At 32.8% G+C, this 14,595-nt stretch overlaps 1 protein-coding gene across 1 annotated transcript in view; it reads right to left on the bottom strand.

The window, feature by feature from the left end:
- Positions 1-13,243, bottom strand: part of LOC147070717 (venom protease) — a 37,365-nt gene extending 24,122 nt beyond the window's left edge. Inside the window, exon 1 of the mRNA XM_085949237.1 lies at positions 13,183-13,243. Within this exon, the coding sequence (XP_085805363.1) occupies positions 13,183-13,243 (61 nt within the window). The remainder of the gene's footprint in view (positions 1-13,182) is intronic.
- Positions 13,244-14,595: the final 1,352 nt, after the last annotated feature.

The raw sequence follows: 14,595 nt of genomic DNA, 5'->3' as shown, positions 1-14,595 counted from the left end.
GATTTTTTCCCATTAAGGGCGGACATGCTCAGCGTAGGTCAAAATAGAGCTTTTATTGTATTTTCAAAACATGATCCTGGACATTCCTTAAACGTTGTTGATAATCTATTCATATAATTTTGAAGCCTTATTATCCTTTATATTCATTTTAAACATTTGATGACTGCATAAAGTATTTTTATTACATAAAATAGTATTCTTTTAAACCTCTCGCTCTAATGTTTTAGAATATAGTCATATTTCAGTACATGCATGTGCAGTGGTGTTAAGTTTTTTACATTTATTAATTTTTAAACGCATAAGCAATGTTTTTGACTATACAAGTGTGATAAACATCCTACGAATAATGATTGCTTTATAATAATTATTGATCTAAGAATAAGGTAGTGTTTTTTTGAAATACGCCATTTATTTTGGCATTCCTCAGTGGTTAAGCTACAACATACGGCCGTAGCCGTAAATTGACAAACTAAAACTAAAGTAGGGAGTAAGACCATGATAACGCGCGTGTTGTAACATGTAACGTTATAAAAAATAATGTTGTGCATGTAACATGTACCGTTTATAAAAAAAAGATTTTTTTAAATGAAAGAAAAAGAAAAATACTTCATGCAGTCATCAAATGTTTAAAATAAATATAAAGGATAATAAGGCTTGAAAATTATATAAATAGATTATCTACAATGTTTAAGGAATGTCCAGGATTATGCTTTGAAAATGCAATAAAAGCTCCATTTTGACCTACGCTGAGCATATACCCCCTTAAGACAACTTGTTTTGTTTACTAACGAAAAGCTTTTTTTCTTGCCCTGTAAAGAATATTAGTGGTGGCGGGAGTTAGCAACACTTTATTGCAGATAACCATAAAATAAAATAATAAAAATCAATAGATATAAGATATATTTTTAATAAGCGTGGGAAACTGTATAATTACTATTTTTATATGAGTCAATCTCGCGGCAAAATGGTCATCTATGTGGAATGAAGACTCAACTCCATTCATTGCTGTTTGTCGCAGAGTAAAAAGTAATGGATCACTAATCAAACCGACCTCTCTCTGAACACAAATGCGCAGGTTCGGGTTCACAATGAATCTGTGTGCAGCGATTTTAATTATTTGACGTAATTAAAAATTTATTCCGGCTGACGTGATCTATATGACTCATTAGCAACTAAGCATTTGAAAATATTGTCATGATTCTATTTTTATGGTGTTATGCATTCACAACTGAATTAAATGTGAGAATTTTTAGAGATATTCAAATGATGTCTTAATTAGACCAGTTAGAAACACCATTTTCGTATCACAAGTTCGATTTCTGGTTTGGTTCCAGTCATAGACTATAGATACATCTAGACGCCACCTGTTGTATTGCTAAATGAAGCCGCGTGCCGTGCGCTTGGTTCGTGGGCGAGCGAACGCATTCGTCTACAAATGTTCGAGACCATAGACCATTTCGCTAGTTTTCTATTTTTTACGTTATATAGTATTTTTAAGCGGTCAAAATGCAACCATTAGGTTAGGATATCCATAATTTAAGTTATTTTAAAGAAACACTAGGTCACTGATATTAAAATATATAATAATATACAAATAAATTATCACGAACATGTATCAACTTACCTATGAAACTTAATACCATCTTCTTGCTTATCAGTACGGCTACCATATTTTAATACAATACACAGAACCATCTTTTCTACTTAATTAACTAAAAATATCTACCACTGACTTTATGTTTAACACAAAAAATAGCAATTTTTAGCAACACGGTTATTGACGCTTAGTTATGCAATAAGCTAAGATTTGCCGGCTACATCGTAGCAAACCTTCTCCCAGATCTGTAAACCTTTTACCTTACTCTAGCGCGTGTCGCAGAGATTATAAGGGTGCCGAATACTTTCTCACTCGCACTTATGCATCGTTTTTGTTCAGGCCATGGTTTCAGTGGAATAATCGAATGACGTTCGGTTCAATTAAGTTAAAAATGGTACACCGGCTCCAGGGTTTGGTTATGTTTCTTAAAAACATACTTTTACTTAGGTATATTATGGATATTTTATTTCAGTGTCGTAACACAAAAATATATCATATGGATACTACTATTAAAGGGTTTCCACTATATTTTGTAGTAACAAACCGAAACCGCTATTTGGCTGAGGACGAATACAGGGAGTAATCGTAGAAGAGAGAGGTGAAATGTTTTTGGTTGGGGAGGGAATGCTTCAAGAAGAACACTATTTTGCTGAAATATTTATTGAGGTACAGTAGAAATTATGAGATACGTACAATAAAGGTGGTTTGTTAGTAATTTCAAACAATCACAAACACCCAGGCTTTGAGAAAATCAGATAAATATATAGTGTCATCACTGGTATCGAACCCGAAGCTCCCGGATAGAAGGCCAGCGCCTTACGCACTGCGCTACGAGAGCCGGCATATATTTGATTACACAGTTCTAGAAGTATTTAGTTAAGAACGCGTCTTCTTGGTTCGACAGAGAGGTTGGAACAGAACTCAAAAACACTATCAAAAGTTCAAAATGTGGATGAATGGTTATCAGGGTTTCAATATATGGAAGTAATATTAATAAATGTGTTTTTTATTATTTTAAAAAGTTACCTAATTTACATAATATATGTAGGGGCACTAATTTTGTTACAAAACAAAACTAAATAAATCTGTTCTTTTCATTTTTTTTGTGTATTATTATAATTTTTACGGAATCGAAGTCTATAATAATAATTTGTTTGAGATAACCTCTACCTTTATTATTGCATATTAAAAAGAAAATGCAGGGTGGGACACCGATCCTTCAATAAAAAAGCTAAATATCTTCATTGTTTTATATATTACGTTATTTTCTTGTAGAACAATTAGCATTAAAACAATTTAAAATGTAATGGAAACGGTTTAAGATAATCAACAAATTTAAGTAAGTAATACAACTGTAGTACGTCGTGTTGAACTCTGTAATAATTGCAGTCCAACAGCCATTAAGGTGATTACTCCACCTACCTGAACCACCTAGCGGGATAATACGAAGCTTGCAATTTGAGACATTTTTTGTTGATACTTAATTTACATTTTAAAGTATTTTAATTAATAAATACATATCTAAAAACATTAAAACTGTGGGAATACATAATCAAAGCCGTCTCAGCATATAGATCGGGGGATTAAAAATAGCTGACGGAAATTATGATTTCCTTACTATCCGTTTCCTATATTATAGTCAGCCAATATCCAATTATCGCAAAATAGATATAAAATAGCTGACTCAATTATAATTATTTCCTAAATATTCTTTTCAAGATTCTTATTGTGACTATGTCGATAAATAGTGGATCACAATAATTGATTGGGAATGTAAGTCCAACATAACTTCTCGGTAAAAACACATCTCATCGCATTGTAATAATTGTATTTATTATATTGTACCGATTGTACCCATGTAATTATATAACAGTAAATAAATTCTCTCCCCTCCATTATGTTATAGAATTCCACTTATTATTATGTACATATTATTTTATTGTCATATTTATTATTAAAATTTAAATGTTCTCTAATGTATAGAAAATATTTTTGACTAATTCATAGTTTTAATAATATATTTTTTAATTTACTTTTAAAACCATCGATTTTTATGGAAAGTGACTTGAAATCGTTTTTGTTTATATCAAATATAATGTTAGTATGGTTAAAAGTTCGTTATTTATATTGTTTGAGACTTTCACGGTTATTTTTGTAATCGTATTTTCACCGTGTGTACTTCTACCTTCTTCGATGTTTCGAGCTCTTTGCAAAAGCCATTCTCAAGAGATGAGAATGAGAAACGTCGAGAAAAGAATGTAGAAATACACAATGAAAACCCAAAAACCCATAATTATGACTACAAGCTTCGTATTTTTCCGCTAGACGCCTTTGGTAGGTGGCTGGTGGAGTATTCACCCAAAGAAATGAAGGACAACGCGATATTCCCAGTTGATGCTATAGATTCAACTATAGAGTTTAAAATGAAGTACAGCTGATATACTACACTAATTTGTGGATATCCATTTCGTATACTATACACAGCGGCGAAGCGCGGATGTAGGCTGTTAAGATCCGACACAAATAGTGAACACTAAACATTCTCATTCACACGTATATTTTGTTTTCATCGGACTAATACTATAATTTTAGATAGTGTTGGCTAGTTTTAAAAATCAAATATAGCCTGCCTAAACCAAACCAGCTGACAAAAATGGTGCATATTTATTTATTATTGTTGAATTAAGATCATGTATTATAGATGGTGTTGGTTAGTTTTTTAAAATTCAGGAAGCTTTACCCAAATCAATCCATAATAGATAAAAAAATATTATTCTATCTATAAAATATCTGTGCCCACGTAGACCGCGCGGCTTAAGCGTCGGCCTATATCGTCGTGGGTCGAAGGTTCGAATCATGGGTCTGGCAAGTACACATATTGTTTTTCAGTTTGTGTATTAGTCAGAGTATGGACCTTAAAGGTTGAGCAAGTGGCTGACGTCCATTTCTCGTAAAAACAAAATCTCTTAATAATAAACCTCCACTCTGTGGAGGCCCATATGATCCTATTAGGATCGGACATGGTCAGATAAAATATCTAAAATTATGTATGATTTAATGGCAAAGACTATTATCTTTTATGGCTTGGTTTACGTTTAATTAATTATTAAAAACTCACTAACACTACCTGCAAATAATTGTTGTTTTAGTTCAATGAAAATAATTACGTTGCACTGACAAAGCTTAGTGTGCACTATTTATGTCGGATCTTAATAGCCAATCTCCACCCTTTATCAGTACTATACAATTGGACTTTTCAGTACTTGACCGGACACTGTGGTTTTGCCTCCAAGCTCTGTCAACTTGGCCTAATAAAATCTCCGACTTGCTTATGTGGCGAATTGCAGGATGCCGATCACATCCTCTGGGAGTGTCCCCAAATGTCGGTTGAAAGGGAAGAGCTTCTCAAGTCGGTCCGACCCTTCAGTTGGACCGGACGGCCATTGCGATTTTGTATCGACGAGGGAAAATTTCTCAGACTTCAAAAGTTTGCGGCATTTTACGGTGAGCGAAAAGATCTTTTCTCATCGAGAATTGACCGTGATACATTATATCGAAGTAGGAATTACGCACACTCTAGTGCACGCCAACCAAGGTCTTGGGAAGTTGCGTTTGGGACACTTTCGGCGCAAATTAGAAGAGTGCCTAATGTTCGTTACGCATACATAAAGGGTGTGGAAACGTGCCGGGTGATAGAGAGAAAAGCAAGAAGGTACTATACTGACCCCATAAGCAAAAACACAGCTAATGGGAAAAAATGAAAAATTAAAGTAAGTATGAGGTGACATACTAGATAAAATTCTGAACATAATTACATAACAAAATAAACAGAAAATCATTTATTTTAATATACAAATCATCATAATGTGTTCGTTACTTTTGAAAAAATGTTAGGCTTTTCGAAGCAACAAAACAGTAAATAATGATTCATAAGCAAAAACACAGCACATCTATCAATTTGCTGCGTTTTTTGCTTAAAAACGCTGGCTTACTGTTTTTTTGTTTATGATTCTAGAATTTTTACACAAATGCATGTAACTGGTAATAGTGAGATAACCTCAAATTAATCATTCACTAACTTCATATCGCCCTAAATTTTTAACGATATTTTAAGACTCAAAGGTGATTAAGTTCGAAATTGGACTAAGAATCGTGAAAAAAAGGTTCTCGACCTTGTTTTGGAGAGTATGCAATTGGATAAACTTGATCTAAATGCTGCAAAATCCAATGAAATTATAATGGCAAGTAAAATTTTAATGACCAGTTAATTACTTTTTAATAACCACATTTAAATATCATGTTAATTATATCTAATGGCCAACTACTGAAAACGCGCCAGTCTCGTTGTTAGCACTAAATTAGTTAATTTTAATCTTAATCCATCATAAAACACATTTCTAACTATCTGGTCTTATTAAATTAATGATATTTGTACTTATCTCTCTGAAGATTATTTGACATTTTTGACTTTGAACATTTGTATAATACAAATCTTGTGTAAACATGCTGGACAACCCTTGTGAATGCTAACACTTAGTAAATTATTAAAAATAACGGAGATATTGCGACGGGAAAGAGACAATTAAAAATGATAATGTGTAATAAAAGGCTATGTCTACACCAGGCAGCGGATGTCCATGCATTGATTACAATACATTATAACTAAACGAGAGAAATTTTCTAATAATATAAAAAAGATATAATTAAGGGAAATTTAATATTATTACGGTGCACTACTGACTATTTTGTCAAACAAATTGTGAAAGCATTCATTATTATAAAATATAAAATGTTTATGTGTGTTCGTTTTACTAGGTTTGTATTTATAATTTATAATTTTATAACGAGACCTACGTGATGTTATAGATATATGTAGATAATTATGATTAGTATTGTCCTATTTCAGGGTTTTTCCTATATCTCTATTCTATTATAATGAAAAATATAACGAATTATGAGAATTACATCAGCCATATTGACGTAATCGTCCATGATTTAGATGTACAACCATAGATTTAATATAACTTGTACAGCGTTATTATTTTTTTTAAATCAAAATGATAAGGATATAATTAAGTGTGCACGCGTATACAAATTGGAAATCAGATTAGATTAGTTAATCAGAAAATATTTTAATAAATGTAGGCAAGAATGAATCACTTTCCCGCGTGACGGGTCGACCAGCTAAGTGATAAGATAAACACACATCAAAAATTATATTTGATAGTAAACAATTCGCCCCTATTTTAATACACTAATACTATAACACTTTAAAATATGTTATTGTGCCATAATATTACATATAATATAAAAATTCACATACCTTCATAATTAAATGATAATACTACTGTAGAATTATATTTTATAATTATTTTTAGTCTGTTTCCTGACTATTAAATTATCCAATATAGCGAGGGTCCCATGTTACTTAGCTACCACAAAAGATGGTCGCGATCAGTGCTTCATATATCAATTACTTACGTGATATGTTCTGAATCGGGACTGTTTCCTCGTATCAAGCCTATCAGGCCCTATTAGCGAGGGGTGCAAGACTAGCCAATGCGCTCCATAAAGACATATACATTTTCAGTGAAGTGTGAAGTGAATTTTGTTTTCGAAATTTTATTTATCTGTATAGGTAATTCTTTTATATGTTCTTCTTCTCTCTTGTGAGGGTAATATTTGTTATAATGTAAATCTCATATTGTGAACGTTTTAAATTTAGATTTTTTATGTCTACAATGTTTTGTTTTCTTAAATAAATAAATAAATAAATGATTCCGAATGCGTCCAGCCGGGTGTCTTATTTTTTCGAAAAAAGATTTTTTCTATTGGCTATATTTTCTCATTAGTGTTTTCAGAATTATGTAAGTATGTTAAATAATTATGAATAAAAAAGTGTGCACAATTCAAAACTATTATGGTTTGGTTTAAGCAGGGTTTACCTAATTTTTAAACACTAACCAATACCATCTGTAAATTGTTCTCTTAGTTAGATAGTCAATAAAAACAAATACGGGTGACTAACAAAGTGTAACGTGCACTATTTATGGCGGATCTTAAGAGCCTACCTCCACCTTTTGCTACTCGTATATAGTATATAGATGGACCTTCAAAATTCCTTGGACTAACCGGGTGACAATTATTAACATTGACGTTTTCAATCGAATGGGAAAGTACCGATAGGTTCGGCATAGTAATCAAAACCAGAAAACTACAGTACTTCGGCCATATAACGATAGGACAAAAGTACAGGATTCTTCAATTATCATCCAAGGAAAAATCAAAGATGACCATAGCAGAGGATGCTGTATTTTGTGACTCTTAAGTCATCATCAATCATGGAGCGTACATAAGTGAAACGGCAAATAATTTTCAACACTATGTGGAACGAAATTTCGGCCGCGTTGAGGCGCGTTTCTATTCGGAGAGCAGCCCTATGTTCTAACTCGTAATATGAAGTCACCCGACGACATGACGTAATTGTGACGTCAGCCAATACACGCTCGAGGCAAGCCGTCCAACGCACACGGCTCACCATAGATATTATTATGCTGAAACACCTATTTGTGTATGGGGACAATGGATAACGCCACTATTTTAGCAGCGTTATTTTCTCGAATGCTAGTATCACTCCGGTAGTACGTCACAATGATGTCATATGACGTCATGTCGACCGGGCGACTACAACTCGCAAGTTCTAACATAAGGCCCCTGTTCGCACGTCAATTTCTTTTGTGATGGAGTCGGATGAAAATATTCTTAAATCGTGTAAAGATCACTTAAAAACGTTCCAAATGTATAATGCGAAAAAGGAAACATGTCAATGAATATACTATTATTATTACGAATATAATAATAAACAACAAAAAGGACGCATGTTGAATTTTTATGACAAATTATATTTCGTTCGGTTCATCATTTGCATGTATCTTATTTGTATCATTTGCACCCGCGACCCGCAATCTGCGCATCGCCTAGTCACGATCTTTTTATACCATGCCTCAGCTGAGGTATAGCCTTAAACCACCGTGATTGGTATGGATGCAGCAAAGAAAATATCGGTAGTTAGTTGATCAGATGTAGTTTCTAGAACTAATCTAATATTCAAGATGCATGAAAAAAACGAAAGAAAATAAACCATGTACAACTAAATATCTTGGGATGAATTTAAATTGTATGGATACTATCCTTGGCTTTATCCAACTGAGTTTCTCTTAGGAATGATTACATACTGCAGTCTGCAATTTAGAAGAGATCTTTATTTTGCTACGTAATTTTCGACTTATACGAGGTATACATAGATGAGAACTCTGCCATTCGGGGCAGTGATGACCTGTGTGCCCCTGATAACTATCTTAGAAATATAGAGCATCATTTGTTTATTCTCCCAAGGTGCAGAACCAACCTGCCACTGGTAATGCCGATTGGGAGGGCGATAACTATGTTCAACCATATTGCTTCGGGTGGTGATTCTATTCGTGGTGGACGCAATTCTATAAATTCTTAAAATAAGGTCTTCTTAGCAAACTCGGTGAATTTCTTTGAACTTCTATTATATATGTAAAATTGTGTTATCACATTTTTTCCTTCTTTATAATATTGTTTCATGTCATGTTGTCAACGTCTTAAACTTATAATTTGTAATGTCCACAATATAAATAAATTAAATTGAAATGAAAATTGAAAATATACGGTGTTTAATAGTTTCTTAAAATATTGTCCGTTTAACTCACTCGATCAACGCATCGCTATCCTTACTGTACCTATTTACTCTGTATACTATAATAGTTTGTAATAAAAGACAAAATAATTACAAGATAAAAAGAACTTTTTATATACTAACCACGTTTTGAAATTTTCTGTTGAATCATATAAACTTGACAATTCTATGTATTAATAATTTAGGACAAATAAAGCAATTGTCAACAAATCATTTTTTTGCTAATTTGCAACAAACAAACAAATATAGAATACTGAAATGTAATTTTGATTTCCATAGTAACGCACGTATATATTAATAATTTAGTTGCTAAGACCACCCCCTTAGCAACTAATAATAGTGGATTGGATTACGGATTTCTTCCGAAATAACTTTTCATACAAAACAGAATTAACTGAAAATGATTTCAATTCTACTTAAAGATGGCTAAAAGTATTAAAAGAATGCATTGGCATCGTGTTCTGATATATTCCAAAAGTTTCAAATGTCTAGCTAGTCGAGAAGTTAGTTAAAAATCGATTGAAGGCTTGTACTGGATAGCTAAGAAAAACGTGATAAAAAAATAAAAAATGACAAAAAATGTCTGCTTTTTTTTACCTCGTTGACTTGAAGTTCCATCGCCAGAACAAACAAATGACACCAAACATATCACAATTATTTTTACCACAGACATGTTAATACTTTCTAAAGTTAATTTTTATTTTTAATCAAGTTAAATAATAAAAAAAACAATCACACTAGAATGGACGGCGATATCACATAGGTCGAGGTGAAGCCTACTGACTGAATTATTATAATAAAAATAATTTCTCTGTTTGTTGGATGAAACCCTGAAGTCTGTTGGGCGATCGTTTATTGGCCAGTGCTGGGTGGACAGGTGTGGTGTCATCGGCGATGCTAAACATGGGGCTCGCGATATAAATAACCGCATCGTCTATCACATCATCATGTACGTAAAGGCATTACATAAATTCTAATTTACCGTGTATTCTTCTAGATATTTTTCTGGAAATATAGCAGGAGCGGAGCTCGGAGCAGGAGCACGGAGCAACAAGGTTTTAACCGCAGCATGAGCGGAGCCGGAGCACCGAAAATTTGTAGTGCTCCACTGCTCCGGATGTTTTTTTTTATTATTTAAGTTTAGTCCTAAAATCCAACGAAAATAGTATATTTTGGCATGTTGCACAGTGGAATTATTTGAAATACAGCAACCGAGTGATAAATAACCTCACTTTTTTGATAGAAGTGGTAAATAATGAGAGATAATTTGGTGTCGGAATTTTGTTAATAATTAAATAATTAAAATGACGATTATTTTTTAGCGTTTGTATAGATATAATATTTATTAAAACTTTCTACCAGGAGCGGAGCTGGAGCAAGTAGTAAGTCCCGGAGCGGAGCAACTCAAAAAAGGCTCCGCTTCAACCCTCTGTGGGAAAGGGTTTCCAAGGCTTACCGGTTAAATTTGTATTTCGAGTTAATTTGCAGTAAATCTTTCATTCATACTCTGAGATTCATTTGCCAAAGCCACACTGAGATCGATGCGCCATGGACTATGGGCAAATTTGCCCTTTACCTAATTAACTCCTTGTACTTGATATCATGGACACAGACAAAATGCATGACGAGATTGTAACTTACATTATTTGTAATTTAGATAATAATTTAAGGCGTGTATTTTTGAAGGAAGTATTAATAGACAATTTTGAAAAGTTTTTAAATTCCAAGTGTCAGAATTTTTAATCATTGGTAAGTATTTATTTCGAAGTGTCAGAATTAGGACGCCAGTTTTAGTGTGGAGGGTTAATAAATGTTTGAGGAAGTAATAATATTAAAAAATCGGTTGTAAAACTAAAAAATAATTATTTAAATTACGCGTGTCAGTAGATAAAACATATATCCATTATTATTATGATAATTTGACAAGTAAACAATTTTATATGGGACGCGTAGCAATTTAGGGTTACCATCTCGCACGTAAGGGATATTTGTCTATGCTCGCACGCCAAATTCATGAATATTCGGTACAAATCACCATTATTGTGATTCTTAAAAGAACACCAACTAAGAAGTAATCGAAGGTGCACCAAAAGAGCAATAATTATATGAGCACATCACACAGATGACAGAAGATAACCTCAATTCCGATAACTTTAAACCCAAATTATAATAATTTAGTGGTATTTGACGGTTTATAAATATTATGGAAATTAAAAATATACCTATTAAGCTATTATTATCTAATTGAAATAACCTGTTTCACAAATTAATTCTATCGAAACGATTATGAATAACTTGTCTTCAATTGAAATTACGTGCAAAATAACTAATGAGCTTAAAGTTAAGTGATAGTTAATGGACTATTTCAACCTATATCTAATATACTTACTTAAATATTTTTAAAGAAAGTAATAATGAAAAATAATACCTCATTTTAAGGTTAAATTTGATAAAAAATGTTATATTGTGAAATATTATTCATTCAACCAAATTTTTCATACATTTTGAATGAGATTAAAATACCTAATATGATTGATCGAACTAATAAATCGATAATCGAATGAGTTTATGTGATATTAGTATTAATTCAAATAAAATAGCTACCTACTTTCTGGTTTGCATGTCGATTATAAAACAATTTATATTAGTATAAATCTTTTAGATAACGAACCTTTTAATGTCGAGACAATTGAAACATACCTATTACTTATTCCATATATCAAAATTACGGATATCGATAAATTATACTAAATAATTTTATTTACAAATAAAAGGAATGTCCATTGATCGACAATGGCTAGGCATTTTTTGCTGTGGGGAAAATATTGATATATTTTTATAAAATTTACAATAACCTGGTCACACCGTTCACCGTTGACACGACAAGCCAAGCGACCCTTCAAGTTGCCATGTATTTTTTTTTTGTAAACAACTGAAGTCTGCCTTATTCTTTATTTTTATATCAAAAATAAACCTATAATAGACACATCTGGTGTACCTACCTACCTGTCTTCTTATTTTTTTAAATGTTAAAAATATATTATAATACACACTAGGCATACGACATAATTCTATAATGGAGCATCTATTTTCAATGGTCATTAGCCCAGTGTAGATACCTACTGAAAACAGTTTCTAATAAACATTAATAATTGATTACAAACTAATTTTGTTGTACCCAGAGCATAGAACCAACAGTTACAGCTGATGGCTAGAACGAATTTCTTAAGAAACCTGCTCAGAAGATCCACATTGAATTATTGAGCCATTTTTTTTAGATACATTCATTATAATAGAAAGAAAAAATACTATTCTAGATTTCTAGTGCTGAGGAAGTCAACTGTCATCTGTCAAGGTACAGCATAACCATAGACGATTATGGTAGTAGTCTATGATACAACAAACTCGAATATTAGTCTATGTTATAACCCTGGTTGGAATGACAGAGAAGAATACTATCCTAGAAAATTTAAAAAAGCGGCCAATTAAATTATTTCTGCCCAAATTTTAATCTATTCTGACACACAAATATTTATACTTGACATTAAACATTTTAATAATTCCCTGTGCTTATTTAAATACTTTCTCATATATTATTTGAATACTTACCATTGAGCATTTTTTACTTCCTGCTGATTTTAAATTATTCCCAAAAATTAATAAAATACTTTTATTAAGATACTTCCTATTTTTGAAAATTTATACTTACCGAATAATTAGAAGCCATAATTTAATAGAATTTAACACACTCTCAGTATTGTGGCACTCGGCACAGAGTGCAGAATGTCCTCAGTAAGTCAGTTATATCCTTCAATTACCCGTGCATGCCCCATGTAGAGACACATCGCGCATTAATTCTCACCTGCGTCTCGCTGCGATCTATCGTTTCCGGAATCTTGTATGTATAGTCTAACGGCCTTCATGATTAGTATCGTTAGTTTCCATTTGTTTTGTCCGCTTTGCGTTGTCCTATCATTTAGACATGCTGCATAGCAATATTAAAAGTAAAGCTTTATTTTAATCTTACAGCGGTAAGTAATATTCCATAGGTATATATTGCGCTTAAATCAAAAAGATCTTGCCATGCTTTTCCCAATGAGAATTATGATGTATGCCAATTTATAATGCAGATAAAGATAGAAGGCGGTATACGCGTTGATAGAAGGATTCTCTTGGCTACGCCACCGTAGGTAGATCTATGTCCAAGGCGTTGGGATTTGATACGAATGGCCTAAGATAAGAAAGTGTACTGCAAGTTGGTCACCAACCTTCGATAACAGATGGCACCAAAAGAAGAAGAAGAAAAAGCTTGAAATCTCCATAAAATAGTGTAATATAATAGCTCACAGTACTCCGTACATTAAAGTAGTTAACCGATTTTGTTGTGAGTCATTATCCAACACTTTGTTTGCTTTGAAACATGGAAAGTGTACCTACCTATTCGAGAAGAAATGCATGCTGGGAATTGTGACAAAAGAAAAGAGATGAAGTAATATCGAATAGCCGATAACACTGTACCAAACGGACAATAAAGAAGAAGAGAGTAAGTTGGAAGGTATGAACTGAAGAGGAAACTGCGTCGAAAGATACATACTGTCAAGTGGCATTGGAGTTAATCCGTTTCCTGGAGATGGCTAATAAATAAATGCAGTGACGTCCCTAGATAAAATGCCGCCCCTAAGCAGCGCCAAAATGCCGCCTCATTTTTATTCACATACATTATTTTTATCATCCTTACATGAGTCCAATATCTAAGAAATGCGTTGTATGGATACATTACTAACCAAATATCAGAGTAATTTTATTATTCGCAAATCTGCACGTGTCGTTTCTGGTCACCAAGGACGTCGAAGAACAACGGAAGTAAACTAGATATCGCGAACCCGACAAAACCAGTGAGCTGATTTTTTTAATGGAAAGATATTTTCGTTGTTACTAAGTTAAGGTACTTACCTATTTCTATATATTCCAAATGATTTTCCTCGATTTGCCGCCCTTCGAGTAACTGCCGCCCCCAAGCGACGCTCAATCTGCCTACCCCCACGGGACGTCACCGAATAAATGAATCTAAAAACCTACAATACAATGTCATATACGACTTAAATGCTTCGGTGGCGATATTGACACCACAAAAGTCAGTTCAGTGAAATTACAATCACTCGCCAGAGGTTATAATAATATTATGGTAGTTGCATAATATACTAAGATAATAACATTTTAATAGTATTTTACCATACCAGGAAAACAATAACAATGTATTTTTAAAATTAAAATA

Source organism: Rhyacophila brunnea, unplaced genomic scaffold (assembly GCF_057557595.1).
Source record: "Rhyacophila brunnea isolate RB1 unplaced genomic scaffold, BYU_Rbru_1.0 scaffold_21, whole genome shotgun sequence".
In the NCBI taxonomy this organism is placed as follows: Eukaryota; Metazoa; Arthropoda; class Insecta; order Trichoptera; family Rhyacophilidae; genus Rhyacophila; species Rhyacophila brunnea.
The sequence above is the reverse complement of the archived record's forward strand: the minus strand, read 5'-3'. Positions and strand labels throughout refer to the sequence as shown.